The sequence below is a fragment of the Danio rerio genome, chromosome 6 (genome assembly GCF_052040795.2).
Source record: "Danio rerio strain M-AB ecotype USA chromosome 6, GRCz13ab, whole genome shotgun sequence".
Taxonomy (NCBI): Eukaryota; Metazoa; Chordata; class Actinopteri; order Cypriniformes; family Danionidae; genus Danio; species Danio rerio.
This window is the reverse complement of record NC_141026.1, coordinates 49,553,961-49,568,790: the sequence shown is the minus strand read 5'-3', so window position 1 is coordinate 49,568,790 and position 14,830 is coordinate 49,553,961. Positions and strand designations below refer to the sequence as shown.

The following is a 14,830-nucleotide window of genomic DNA, read 5'->3' as shown; positions in this document are numbered from 1 at the left end:
ACGTATCTATTTAATAGGTACTATTATCTAAATAATCAGTATGCAATAAAAATAACTAGTGTCTAAGTAAGCACTTTATTTTATAAAGCACTAGTATCTATATGCACTAGAAATTAATGAATAAGTACTTAATGGAAAAGCTACTATCTAAACTAGTAATGAAATAGGCTATTACGGGTTAGATTAAATGTCAAAACAGCTTGCCATACTAGCTACCCCACAAAACACTGAAACACAAATACATTATATATTTTTCAGAAGCATCTATTACACAAACTAACATTACCAAAAAGTTGACCCCTATCGTTAACGGAATTCGCACACTATAAGAACTAATGCTTGTGTTCAACTTCAAATATTGTCTACATATAGCGTAAGGCTATATTAATATATATTTAAACACGCCAATACACTTGTCTACTAAACAGATAAAGTCGTTAGTCAGCCGGTTAGTGGGAATCATATCTTGTTGAGTGTTTAGCAGGGAGGAGATTCGGTGAAAGCACCGGCTGGTAACGCGTCACTGCAATGGGTGTGTCTTGATTTACATGAGTGAACCGTGTTCTCGTCAGATGTTCTGGCTATGAAGGGCTTGTTCGTCGTTGTTTTTCCGCTTTTCATTTCACCTGCGGCTGGAATCTCAAAGAGAATTCTCTTTCTATAGAGAAAGTCTTTAGCCGCGTAGGGATTTCTTGTTTTTCCGTACCTCTGCGTTCAGTCCGTTAGTTTTGTTTCTGGTCGCTGTTTCTTATTTAGTTGTTGATAAGAGCTCTTTAAGCGAAGATGACAAGTGTGAGGACTTTGTTAGTACTTGTTCTGTCATCTTCGCAGGTCGCTATGGGGAAAGGTAAGCTGAATTTCCTTCACATTCGCTTCACTTACTGTTTTTAAAATGTTTTAAAATTGAAATGAATTTATTTATTTGAAGTGAATAAAGATACACAGACGATAATCGAGATCAATGAAAGAAGAAAAGTAATCATTTGAAAACAACAACATGTGTATCAAAACAGTAAAGCATGGTGAAGAGTTCAGATGCAAAAACCTCTATGCCGTCTGAAAAATTTCTCTAAAGTTTGCGTTTTCTCAGCCTCATTTCATGTTCACTTGTTTCATATTAAAGGCAATGAAAATAATCTATTCTTTGCACTTAAGGTAAAATTAATGAAATTACACACAACAGCCTGAGAAAAATGCTAATTATAAATGAAAATTTCAGAAGGCTCTTCACTTTCAAGAGGTTTTTGCATATGAACTCTTTATATATTTAAAGTCCTGTTGTTTCATGAAAGTCAAGTGCTAAAATTTATTTACACCCCTTATAATAAAATAATATTCTAAAGGAGTGTGTGTGTGTGTGTGTGTGTGTGTGTGTGTGTGTGTGTGTATATATATATATATATATATATATATATATATATATATATATATATATATATATATATACCTCAGTGAGTATAAATGACTGATTAGTCGTATTAGTCGTTTATACTCACTGAGGTGTCATTTAAAACAAACAAATCAAACATTATTTATTTATTTGTTTATTTATTTATTTGTTTTCTTCTTAACATCTTATTTATTCCATTAACATTTATTTTAATCAGAAGGATGAAGAAGGCATTGTGCCGAATCGTTTGTGTTTTTGTATCACCTGAAGAATGTCAAATAAAAACTGTATGAAGCAAGTATTTAATGACCTTCTGAATAATATTTTTGACAAGATTAACACACCAATAAAGTTTTTAAAATCGTGAGTGCGCAAGGCAAACTTCATTATTAACATTTATATTGACATCTGTAATGTCTTCCCTGTGGATTTACAATGTTCTTGCAGCATACAGTAATAATGCCTTTTCAAAACCAACTAACAAAATCAAACCATTGAGTTTGGTTACTTTTTGTTGCTAATGATCTGTCTTGTGTTTGTGGTTGATTTAGCGAAATGTTTTTTCCCTGTTTTGAATGGCAACCATGTCTTATCCTTGGAGTCCAGACTGAAAAACGAATTCCCCGATGGTTCAACCGCTGTGGCTGAGTGTGCAAGAGGATACGAGGCAAAGGATGGATCACCTTTAATCACTTGCCAGAATGGAAAATGGAGTAAAGTAGAATTAAAATGCGAAAGTAATTAATCTTTGACTTTGGAATCTGGCCGGTCCCTTTAAATGAAAGCTTTCCTGTAATGTACAGTATGTGTTGTAAACATTATGTTTGCATCCGTTTCAGAGATGGATTGTGGACCGCCAGAACCACAATCATCACATATGACATATTTAATCAACAATGGAACATTGTTTGGAGCCTATGTAAAAGTTTTATGTGACACTGGGTAAGAACTTGATGTCTGTATCATCATTATCACCATAGTGTAGCAAATATAATTGACTTATACTTTCTTTACCCAGATATGACCTGGAAGGATCAAGCTACAGGCAGTGTCTTGTAACAGGCTGGAACGGAGATGCTATATGCTCATGTGAGTCTTCAAGTTTGAATAAACACACATTCAATTAAATTCATGCTTATTTCTATAGTGCTTTTACTATGTAGATTGTGTCAAAGCAGCTTAACATACAAGTTCTTGTAAGCTGAAACCGTGTCAGTCCAGTTTTAAGAGTTAAGGTTCAGTTTAGTTCAGTTCAGTGTGGTTTAAATTTCACTGCTGAAAGTCCAAACACTGAAGAGCAAATCCATCAATGCACAGCTCCACAAGTCCCAACCAAGCAAGCCAGTGGCGACAGTGGCAAGGAAGCTTCACCAATTGACAAAGTGAAGGAAAAAAAAAACCTAGAGAGAAACCAGGCTCAGTGTTGTGTGTCAGTGAAATAATATTGAGAATAATAGTGACCGTCCACTTTTTAGCACTGATGGTTCTGGAGTTAATTTGCCCAGAGGTCTCTGTTTAATTGTTCCAAATCATGAACCAAACAAACCAACTATGAGGAGAATCAAAACATTACAAACTTTGATTTTAAGCAAACATGTTTATACTGTATGAAAATCAAACAAAAAGGGTGTAAGACTGCATATACTGAACAGATTTATTGACAGGAAGAACTATAATTAAGCATTCAGAATGACACAATTGAATTTAAAACAAAGTAATGTTAGATGTATAACATACATAACAGTAGATTTCGAGTGTATTGCAAAATATGCATGCACAAATATGCAATTATGACAGTATTTTTGTTGTGTTTCTTGTATTATCAGCTTAGGTCTTTTAAATAGTTTATGTTATTGTAATTATTTCTCTATTGTTTTCATTTTAGTTTAAGTTTTAGTAATCGCATCATGTTTTTGTCTATTTTAAATACGGATATTTTTAGATTTAATATGCTTTTGTTATTATTTTTGTTATTTAGATTCATTTTATTTTAAGTAATGGAAATTAATGTGTTTATTTGTTCGATTAATTGACTCTAAATTTGACCATCAATGTTGTTCAGGTCAGAGACATTATAATATATTTTGTTTCATCCTGTTTTTTATAGTGATAACATGTGAAAATCCAACTCCTCCTAAACATGGCGATGTGATGTTTCGTAGTCCTGTTCTATATAATGATGTTATCAAATATTCATGCCAAGAAAACTACACCCTTGTTGGAAACAGATCCATTACCTGTGGGGATGATTGGGATTATAATTTTCCACCTCCAAAATGTGAAGGTTAGTTTTTGGAATTTAAGTTTTTATCCAATTAAAACCTTTTTTGTTCTAATAACTTGCATTGAAGGAAGCTCTGTGTGTTGCCATATCCACTTCTTATATATATATATATATATATATATATATATATATATATATATATATATATATATATATATATATATATATATATATATAAAATATAATATATTATTATTATTATGTAGTGATCTAATAACAAAAAATTAACTGATCTACGGGCATTATGATGGCACTGTGGGTAGCATGATTGCCTCACAGCAAGAAGGTCGCTGGCTCGAGTCTCAGGTGGGTCAGATGGCATTTCTGTGTGGAGTTTGCATGTTCTCCCCACGTTCGTGTGGGCTTCTTCTGTTTGCTCCGGTTTCCCCCACAAGTCCAAAGATGTGGTATACTGTAGGTGAATTGGGTAAATTAAATTGTCCATAGTGTACGTGTGTGAATGAGTGTGTATGGATGTTTCTCAGTGATGGGTTGCAGCTAGAAGGGCTTCCGCTGCATAAACATATGGTAAATAAGTAGGCGGTTTTATCCGCTGTGGCGACCCCAGATTAATATAGAGACTGAGCCGAAAAGAAACTGAATGAACTGATCTACAGTGGTTGAAGTGACAAACTGCAGGCTTTGACTGCTCATGTCTTAAATCTAAATGAGAATTTTGTCTTTGTTTTAGAGCACAGTTGCTTATAGATAACATTAAGACTTGAGAACCCCCCAAAAGCCTTCATTTTGATCTTAGTGGGATTTTAAGGGATTCAGTTTTTGCATTTTAAGGCTTATGTTCAAGTATAATTTGTGAATGTTGGCAGTTTGTCCGCTTTTTTAGATATAGATGTATGTAGGTAAAAAATCTATCTGTATTTCTAAGATAATGTTTGGGTTTTAATCATTAGTCTCTTGTTGTTTCATTTTAGTTTAGCTTATTATTTTAGAAAGGTCTGGCAACACTCTTAAGCCAATACATTCCTCACTCTCTGTGATATCTTGCTCTTTGCATGCTGGCACTGGAGACAACTCTGATATGAGCTTAAATATGAGATTTATGACCATATTTGCTCTGTTCATTTTTGTGCACTGACTACATAGAATAAGCATAAATGCAGTTGTAACAACTAGCATCTTTCAGAAATTAATTTGGCTGTTAAATAGCTGATTGGTTGCTATTTTTTATAAATTACTGAACTTTGTGTATGTGTGTGTGTGTGTGTGTGTGTACAGAACAGGATTAAGCACTGAAAGGTGAACTGACAACTGAAATTACCGGCAGTGTTTGTAGGGCCTTCGTACTGTCACATTTATTGTAGACAGGCAAGGTATTTGTCAGAACTGGTATAAAGGAATTAGGAAAGGTTTTTTGAGAAGTCCAAATATGACTCTTTAAACAGTCTGAACCAACATTTGACTGACTTATGTTGCTCTTTCAGCATTATCAGTGTACAGCTTGATGAAACTGGTGAAACATCTCATCCTTTTCTCGTGCTGAAGATCTGCACTGACCACTTGCTTGTTTTTTTTCCACTCCCCCTTTTAGACTGGTTTATATGTGTTGTCTTGGTAACTGATTGTACTATCTGAAGGTCTTCCTTGTTCAGCAGGTCTTTCATGCCTTTTTTGTTTCATGAGTTGTTTAGTCCTAGTCTTACTGTATGTGTTGATGTTACATCTTCCAGTTTTTCCTCCTCTGAACTCAACCAAATCATCTTAACGTCAGGTTTCCCATTCATAGTTCTGGTGGTGACTGGTAGGATGTTATCTCTCTGGATATGTATCTTTCAGATTGCAGATTGTGGAGTATCAGACTGTGCATATTTTTGCTGAACAAAATATTATTACAAATGACATCTAAAATGAAGGGGAGTTTTCATAATGATAAGAGTAAAAATATTTTAGAAGGGCCAGTTTTAGCAACAGTCTGTGCCACATACACCCTCTATAAAAAAGTACAGTAAGGTTCTATTACACTGTTTAAAACTAGTGATGAAATGTGGGGACGCAGCTGGTCTTATTGCATTTTTAGGGGTTTCCTTTTCAGATGTAACGTTTATGCAAGTATTAAAATGTATTTACACAGACATCTACACTAATCTGGATACATTTGACAATGGGGGTTTTATATAAAAATGCTCCAAGGCCACATTATAGTTTTTAATGGTTTCCCAAAAGTTGGTAATCCACATCAAAATGACAGAAAACACTTTAATACCTGTATAGCACATGCATTTGGATGTACAACACTTTAACCTGCCTGGTTTATTCACTTTCTGACTCTCTAAAAGATTTTTTTATGTGACTTAATAAAAAATAAATAATGGACCGACAGTGATGTGGAGATGTAGTATAAAGTGGAATATAAAGTTACAAATGTGAGTGAGAATATAGACTGAAGATGTGTTGAAACAAAAGCTCCTGAGAAAACTTTCCCTGTCCTATTAAAAGCTGAATTTAATGTTGGAAAATGTCCAAAACAACTGCTGTACAATGTCTTCCACCATTTTTAGCTGAACTGTTCACATGATGCACTGAAAAAAAAGCATTATCATTTTTCACGAACCACACCACAGCACAGATCCACTTTTAATGGTGTTTGTTTCATTTGACTTTTTGCATTATTATTTAGCTTCAAAAAAAGAAAACATTTTGCTGTAATGGGGTACAGTATATGCACAGCTTGTGTTTTTCAGCCAATGATAGCGTTCAGCCAATGATAACGTTGTCATAAAGTTGTTTTACGGCATCGATGTTGTAATGTAATTACAATACATTCATTTAAATAGACTAAATTATTAATTTAGTTGTTCAAGCATAAAACAAGATTTAAGGCTATTTAAGATCACAGAAACTCCATTGAAAATACTGGGGTAAAATAAACTGTCATAATATAAAGACATGATGGGCGAAAATGTAATTGAATGCAGTGCTTCTTGTCCGGTCTGACACCTACTTTATATCCTATAACCATCAATCAGTAAAGAACAGCGATTTTTAAAGAAAGCAGACCTTAAACGTGGCAATTTTTTAATGGAAAGACAGTTCACAGGAAGCACTGAGGCTGGCTGGCTGAAATTAAAAAAGGTCTGTGTGCATGTACACCATTATTGCTGCAGTAAAAACAAACGCAAAGAACATTTCCAGAATAAGATGTTATCAGGACATATTGAATGCCAAGGCACATTCTTTTATATGTATACCTTTTGGTCAATTTTTTTGATTGTTTTACAGAAAATAGCTGCTGTGCTTCTGTGACTCCCGGCTAGAGACTCTAATGTAATGGTCTCAAACTCCTGGAGCGCCACAGCTCTGCAGATTTGAGCTCCAACAACCTCCAAATCACACCCGCTGAATAGTCTATACTAGTTTTGAACACCTTGGCTGCGTCCGAAACTGCATACTTCCGTACTATATAGTACGCTAAAATCAGTATGCAAGCCGAGTATAATGTCTGAATTCATAGAATTCTAAAATTAGTATGCAAGAAGTACCTGGATGACTAACTACCTCTGGTGAGATTCTGAAGTGTGTATCCCATGCACGCTGTGCTATTTCATGAATAGGAGTGAAGCGACGCAACTGGCGCATGTAGGTCACGTGACCATGACAAAATGGCGGGTGTAGTATGTCCGAAATCTATTCATACTTTTCATATTCATACTGTAAACAACCCACTTTTCTAGTGGCCGAGTAGTACGTTTAAATTCAAATGCAGTACCTACTGAGTAATAGGTGGTTTCAGACGCAGCCTTTGTCGTGAATTTGACTTCTTATCAATTAGAAATGATCAGACCAGAGGTTTTGAATATCAGAAAATAGACTTTATTCTCCATAATAAAGTCGAGAAAGAGCAGAGCAGACGCCAGAGCATTTTGAAGTCTGTCCTGTACACTTCCTATCTCTGGTACTCTTTTTCCAAAGTCTCTCCTGCTCCTTCTAAAGTTTCTGTGTGTTTCCAAAATCTTTATACGGTTATTTGACACACCCCTAGGTGTCTCATTTTAACTTTAAACCATTTTAGGATAGGTTTTTACTCTAGGTGGCCCTGCTATTCTTGGCTCTCAGCCCACTAGCTCATGTCAACAGAGACGTTACAGGTCTGTGTCAGCAACTGTTTTGACACCAGAGCATAGATGCAAAATAACTAAGTGTTTACATACATTGTCATGATAGGATAATAACTTGATAATATGTTACTCCTTCTAACTTCTGACACATATAGCTTCATACAAGTATTTAACATATATAATCAGTGCTTTACATATTCAGTTATACACAATCAGTCATTCAGTCATTCTTCTCCTAGTGTTGCTGCTGTGCTGGCATACTCATCTTACACAGTATTTTTAACACACGCTGGCATGTTTGCTGCAAACACTACATACATTTTGAGAAGAGAAAATTAACTGCTTTACACTTAGAAAATACTTTACACTGAGAGAATAAAATCTTCTTCACCTTTGTTTAGTTGGATCAGTGATTAGGCTTGGAGCAAAACTGTGCGGATTTGCAGCCATCCATGAATTAAGTTTGAGACTCTAATGCATGTGAGGACAATTTATAGGCTTTTTTAACAGCAACTGGAATAATAAAACTAGTCTATGTCATTATATGAAATTCAAATAATGAGCGCTATGATGCACACACCACATAATGATAATCCTTTCACAAATAGCTGAGTTAATAGACCATTTCAATGTGGTTGTGTCTTTGGCCCATGAACATTTCCTGTTTGTTATCAAACAATTTCATAACTGTAACAAAAGGCAATTCAGTCATGACTTAACATTAGAACAGCTACTGTATCATAACATTATTTATCAATATTTATCAAAACTCTTTTTGGATTCTCAGAAGCTATAGAAATTAAAAATGTAACACAGGAAATATGTTGGGACCATTTTTTTTTGTTTACATTGCTCAAAATGGTCCATAAATAAATTTCAAACAAAGATGGAGTTTATTATGCCCCTTTTTACAAGATGTAAAATAAGGCCCAATCCCAATTCTAGCCCTTAGCCCATCCCCTTACTCCTACCCCTCGTTTTGCGGGTTCACATCAAGGGGTAGGGTTTTCCCAATTCTGTTTAGCTATGACTATTTATAATCCATAATAATAACTCCTATATAGCAGTCTTACAACATTCTGACTCTCTGACCCTCGAATACCCTATCAGTAAAGTCTAGCGGCTGGGTATGGGCTTTTTACTGTGTCTGCTATAATTTTAATATTGTTTTCGGTGTGTTTACATGATGAATATGGCCACTGTGTTAAATGCACAGTATTACGATCTTATTGCCACATTGTATCGTTATGATAACATAATAAACGCCTTCAGCGATTTCCTAAAGATATATACAAAAAAATAGCACAACTGGAATAACTACAGCAGTCGCGATCGTCTGATCTCATATGAAGCAAGACATCTCGATGACATTTGATGACGTGTGCAGGTGCTGTAGTGCTGTCCCAATTTTTAGGGGTAAATTTTAAAGCCCTTTCCTTTCACCCTCGGTGGAGTAGGGTAGGAGTCCAAAAATAGAATTGGGATTGGGCCTACGTCACTGATGTCCCTAGAGTGTGTATATGATGTTTCAGCTCAAAATACCACATAAATAATGTTTTATAAATCTTTAAATCTGCCCCTTTTAGCCTTTGATTCTAATTGTGCCATTTTGGTGATCATCGCTTTAAATTCAAATGAAATTGTGCTCTTTTGAAAAGAGGGTGGAGCTACAAATCCCTCTGTGTTAGCATAGAGGCACATTCAAAAACAAGACTAACTTCATATGCTACTGAGGGAGAGATCATCACTAATGGGCGGGGTTTCAATCAAAGTGTCAATCAAAGTGTTTCTACAGACTGATTTTAAAGTGTGATTATAAAATATATAATAAATTGATTTGTACAATTAGAAGCTGGTTATATTCACAGACTGTTGCTACACAACTGTGTTTAAACCCCTAATAAAAGTGATTTCTGCATAATAGACCCCTTTAGGAGAACCTAAAGATCTATATTGTAAAACTTTTACGAATGCTTTAAACAGAAGTCTTGTAAATGGGTCTATGAGACATTCTTTATAGTATTTGGGTTATAAAATGATTTGGAATTTTGTTTTGACATTGTAGTCGACCTGTTTAACATTTCTGAAATACCAGGAATGGTGCAATGTGCAAGACGATTTCATATAATTGCAACATTATATTAAAAGAAGAATCATGTTCAACTTAGTCCAGCTTTACATGTTTTATCAACTTCAAACAAGTACTTTCCTTTCTGTTCCCAGCTATTGAATGTGGAGTTCCTACAATTAAATTTGGTAACCAGACTGAAGGAAATCCTCCATACCTACATAAAAGCCAAGCCACTTTTGAATGCTTGCCAGGTTACAGGATGAATGGTTCGGCCACATCAGTGTGTGAGGAGAGAGGCTGGTCTGCACTGCCTGAATGTGTTAAAGGTAAGCTTAACCTTCTGAAGGCCTTAACACTTGCCATTTTTCCCCAAGCTGTGCATTCATGGAATGAGTGATAAGAAGGCCCTCACAGAATCTGAAGCATTCTGATGAGAAACCGCTGCATTCTGATGATTTAAACATGGTGGAATGTGTTAAATGGAGCCTGAATGTTGCACTTTTATTGGTAGCTAACTGTGTTATTTGAAGTGTCATTGGAAAGAATTTTTCATAGCACATTTAGCATATTTTTGTCAGTATCCATCACTCAAATATGACAGCAAAAACTAAAATTTCTATTAATTAAATAATCCTGCAAAAAAAGGAATCTTGTCTATGTATACAGTGCATAACACAAATGAGATGAGTACACCCTTTTTGAAAATGAGTATGTTTATGCATTTCTGAGTGAATATCCGCTTTTCAAGTGTGACGTCACTAAACGCGGATTAGTTTTAAGAAACACTGATTTCATTACAATTCTAAATGGCATCTTTGGAAATTTTTTCTGCTAGAGATACTGTTGTCCTAAAAAACAACAACAAAAAAAAAAAACGTAAATAAAGAATCTTACACATACCATAGGAATGGTATAGCAGAAAATTTTGGTGGTTTTAAAACCTTGACTTTTCCAAACCACTGTATACCTTGAAAACATGCCTAGGGGAGACTCAACAAATGGTAATCATAAATGTTTGCAAACCGATGTTATACTATAAAAAATCACAATCACATTATATCCATGCCTAATATTAGATGGCCAGAAAGTGTTAAATTTTTTATATATTGTTAAAATAGTGGTGTCTGTGATGCAGCAATCAGAGAGACTGTTGTGTACACCATGACTTTATATAAAATTCGACTAAAAAGAGGTCATAAACAAACATTTTCTCAATTAAAATGGGTTGTATCTTGGACCTAGATACAGTATTCCATTCGTCACTACTTAACAAGCGAATAGATAATATATTTTGGTACATTAAACAAACAGGAGGGCGGCGCGGTGGCACAGTGGGTAGCTCTGTTGCCTCACAGCAAGAAGGCCGCAGGTTCGAGCCTCGACTGGGTCTGAGTTTGCATGTTCTCCCTGTGTTTGCGTGGGTTTCCTTTGGGTGCTCCGGTTTCCCCCTTAAATCTAAAGTCTACTCTCTCTTTCTCTTTCTCTCTCGCTCGCTTGCTTCCTTCCTTCAACTCTCTCTCTCTCTCTCTCTCTCTGTGTCAATTCTCAGCAACGCCCACTCCAGTATCCCATTCGTCTGTAAAGATGTCAATCTCAATTACACCCTGTGATGTCATCACCTTTGCTGCCAATCGGAATGGGAGCTCAAAGTTTGAAAGGGACACGAGTGGGGAAGCTCATTCTGCTTGCTCTGTCTTGCCTGCTTTCTCTTTGCCTTTTTTGTGTACGTTTTGGCTGGTTGTTATATGCTATGATATTAATGTAAATTTAGAGTTTGGTTTAGATTTTGCTGTTTGACTTTTCACTTTTGTAAATAAACACTTATTTTTGCTGTATTTTGGTAGTCGTTTTGCTATTTTGCCACCAACTCAACACAAAATGTAATCGCATCAATGTTTATGTTATGGTAACACCATCATGTTACCTCTTTTAAACCTTAAAACCAAACTTGAAAGTTGTAACAGGGTGTTTCCCAGTGATGGGTTGCAGCTGGAAGGGCATCCGCTGTGTAAAACATATGCTGGATAAGTTGGCGGTTCATTTCGCTGTGGTGACCCCAGATTAGTAAAGGGGCTACACCTAAAAGAAAATTAATGAATGAATGTGTAACGTGAAATGACACTGACAAAGGGGTGCGGATCCAAATGCAGGGTTTATTTGTGAACCGAAATGACATTGACAAAGGGGTGCGGATGCAAATGCAGGGTTTATTAGCAAGATGGTCAGGCAAGCAACAGTCAACACAGCAAACAGATGTATACGGGCAATCCAGAGTCGTGGTCATTAAACAGGCAAAAGATCAAAAGGCAGGCAGCAGACAATGTAAAACAGACAAAACAAAGCCAGATTTAAACACAGAAAGGAAGGTAAGGACAATGCCTTGTAATGTTCACAATTCAGTATAACAAGACTCAGCCACTTCTGTGTGTTTGTGTGCTGTTTAAATAGTAATCAGTCTATGAGCAGCTTCAGCTGTGTGAGTGTAATCAATGGAGACTTGGAGCATGTGTGTGTGTGGTTTGCACGACTGGATCTTGTAGTCCATATAACGGCAGATTTTTAGTTCTATGTGATCTGTGTTTACCATCTGCACAGGCTGGATCGCTGGTGATCGTGACAGAATGAAACAAAAGTTGTTGTTTTTTTACACAAAGTTTTTTATATTAATTAAATTAAGGAATGTAATAATTACATTTAAGTCTTGCAAAATCTTGATTAAATTTGATATTTTTTATGGTTCTCTTGATTTGTTTTAATTTTATTTTTGCTAATATTTTCTTTGGGTTGTACAAATATTAGCACCATGATTTAAGTTACTTTGTTTGATTAGTTTCAGCTTTGGCACTGATTAATGTATTAATTAATATAGTTAATAATAATATTAAGTACAATGAAATAATAATTATTTAATACAACTAATATTATTAATTATATAAATGAATTAATATTAACATAGAAAGTAGTCATTTAAAAGAGATTGGCATGGGGTTTGCTTATGAACACACACACATTGGTATTGGTGGTTATCAGGGACTCTCCGTAGGCAGAATATATTTTGTCTTACAAAACACTGATTAAATAATCCACTACCTACCACTAAACCCAACCCAACCCAAAATTTGATCATCAAAAGACCCCATTAAGAATCATTTTGAAACTCTTTGAATAACAACAACATCAGGCAGATCCTTGTAGATAGAGTATATACTAATAGAGTATAACTACAGTATGTCATTCCCATGTTAATACAAGTTCTTGTAAACCACCAAAACCAGCACACACACACACACACACACACACACACACACACACACACACACACACACACACACACACACACACACAAATATACATTTAGATGATGCTGTGCCATTTTCTTTCAGCCATCCTACTACAGCCAGCAGAAACCACCACAGACGTTGCATCAACAGTCACCACAGACATTGCAACAACAAACGCAGTATTCTGTAGTAAGAATGAGTCCCACCAATACACTACCATATGTCTTATTTTAACTTTAATTATCTGTCTTTGCTTATTGAATGTGTTTTATTGCAGAAGAAGAAAAAGAGGAGGAGCACTTCATTACTGTCTCGCAGAGTGAGTCATCCTTTAAGTGATACATTTACATGTAGAATTGTCTGACTACACCACCCTCAGGGAAAGTAATGTGGTCACTGTAGACTGTCGAGTAGCATATGTCACCGTACAATATAACAGTCAATGATGGCGATGAGTTATTTTGTCTTGTTTCAGTTCCAAGGAAGAGAAGAATCATTTAGATAGTGTGCTCTACAGAAACAGAGACCCATGAAATCAAAGAAAAAAACATATTTAAATATTGGGCCTAGAAACCTGTAATAATAATTCTAAGTGAAGTTTGATAAACTAATTTTGAGAGGAGCACGTGATATGATTGACCGCTGCTGATCTCTCATCCGCGATCATCGATGAGTCAATCAGGGGTGCGTTTCCCAAACAACAACGTAGCTTGCAGCTGAGCTATCACAGTATGATGCATTGTTTGGAAAAATAACGATGTAGTGACAAATGTTTCCCAAGCCGTAGTTTCTCTGTTGCAGATCCATCATTTGAACCACGTTAGTAGTAAAACGCCCATAATGATGCTCTAAATAGGGTGGAGGTACAACTTCTTTAGAGAAGATCCCTATAATTTTGTTGTGCAAATTATATTGTTGTTCATGCACATGCATTTAAAAAAAATCCAATATAGGTTTTGGTAAAAACATGCACTCACTTTCCTTATTAATTGAAATATATGTAAACAGCACATATAGGGCCTGTGTTTTCTTTACAAATATTATTGAGAACATTACATATTCTTTTTTAAAACATAAAATCACTTACAAAAGCTAACACTTATTCTAATATCAAATATAAATCATATAATAAATAAATACTTAATGAGGCTATTTATCAAGAAATTATATTTAATATTTATTATTTATTAGGAAGGTGACGCAGTGGTGAAGTAGGTAGTACTGTCGCCTCACAGCAAGAAGGTCACTGGTTCGAGCTTTGGCTGAGTCAGTTGGCGTTTCTGTGAGGAGTTTGCATGTTCTCCCTGTGTTCGCATGGGTTTCCTCCGGGTGCTCTGGTTTCCCCCATCGTCTAAAGACATGTGCTGTAGTTCAGTTGGGTAAGCTAAATTGTCTGTACTCTATGTGTGTGTGTGTGTGTGTGTGTGTGTGTTTGTGTGTGTGTTTGTGTTTGTGTTTGTGTGTGTGTGTGTGTGTGTGTGTGTGTGTGTGTGTGTGTGTGTGTGTGTGTGTGTGTGTGTGTGTGTGTGTGTGTGTGTGTGTGTATGTGTGTGTGTGTGTGTGTATGGATTTTACTCAGTACTGGGTTGCGGCTGGAAGGGCATCCGCTGTGTAAAACATATGCTGGATAAGTTGGTGGTTCATTCTGCTGTGGTGACCCCAGACAAATAAAGAGACTAAGCCAAAGTAAGATGAATGAATGAATTAATTAATGAATTTATAGTTTAACAG

At 35.6% G+C, this 14,830-nt stretch overlaps 1 protein-coding gene across 26 annotated transcripts in view; it reads left to right on the top strand.

Annotated features, from left to right (window-relative positions):
* The first annotated feature begins 570 nt into the window (after positions 1 to 570).
* The window catches only part of im:7151449, a 240,452-nt gene continuing 226,192 nt past the window's right edge, over positions 571 to 14,830 (top strand). For 9 of the 26 annotated variants that reach the window (XM_087257963.1, XM_087257965.1, XM_087257969.1 and 6 more), the window contains exons 1-8: positions 571 to 847; positions 1,942 to 2,127; positions 2,230 to 2,332; positions 2,409 to 2,479; positions 3,498 to 3,674; positions 9,971 to 10,144; positions 13,202 to 13,288; positions 13,377 to 13,418. In XM_087257963.1, the coding sequence (XP_087114089.1) occupies positions 784 to 847; positions 1,942 to 2,127; positions 2,230 to 2,332; positions 2,409 to 2,479; positions 3,498 to 3,674; positions 9,971 to 10,144; positions 13,202 to 13,288; positions 13,377 to 13,418 (904 nt within the window). In that variant the 5' untranslated portion in view covers positions 571 to 783. Of the gene's footprint in view, positions 848 to 1,941; positions 2,128 to 2,229; positions 2,333 to 2,408; positions 2,480 to 3,497; positions 3,675 to 9,970; positions 10,145 to 11,367; positions 11,654 to 13,201; positions 13,299 to 13,376; positions 13,419 to 14,830 lie in introns of those variants that run through there. The other 17 variants (XM_087257967.1, XM_087257976.1, XM_087257977.1 and 14 more) reach the window with 5 other exon arrangements.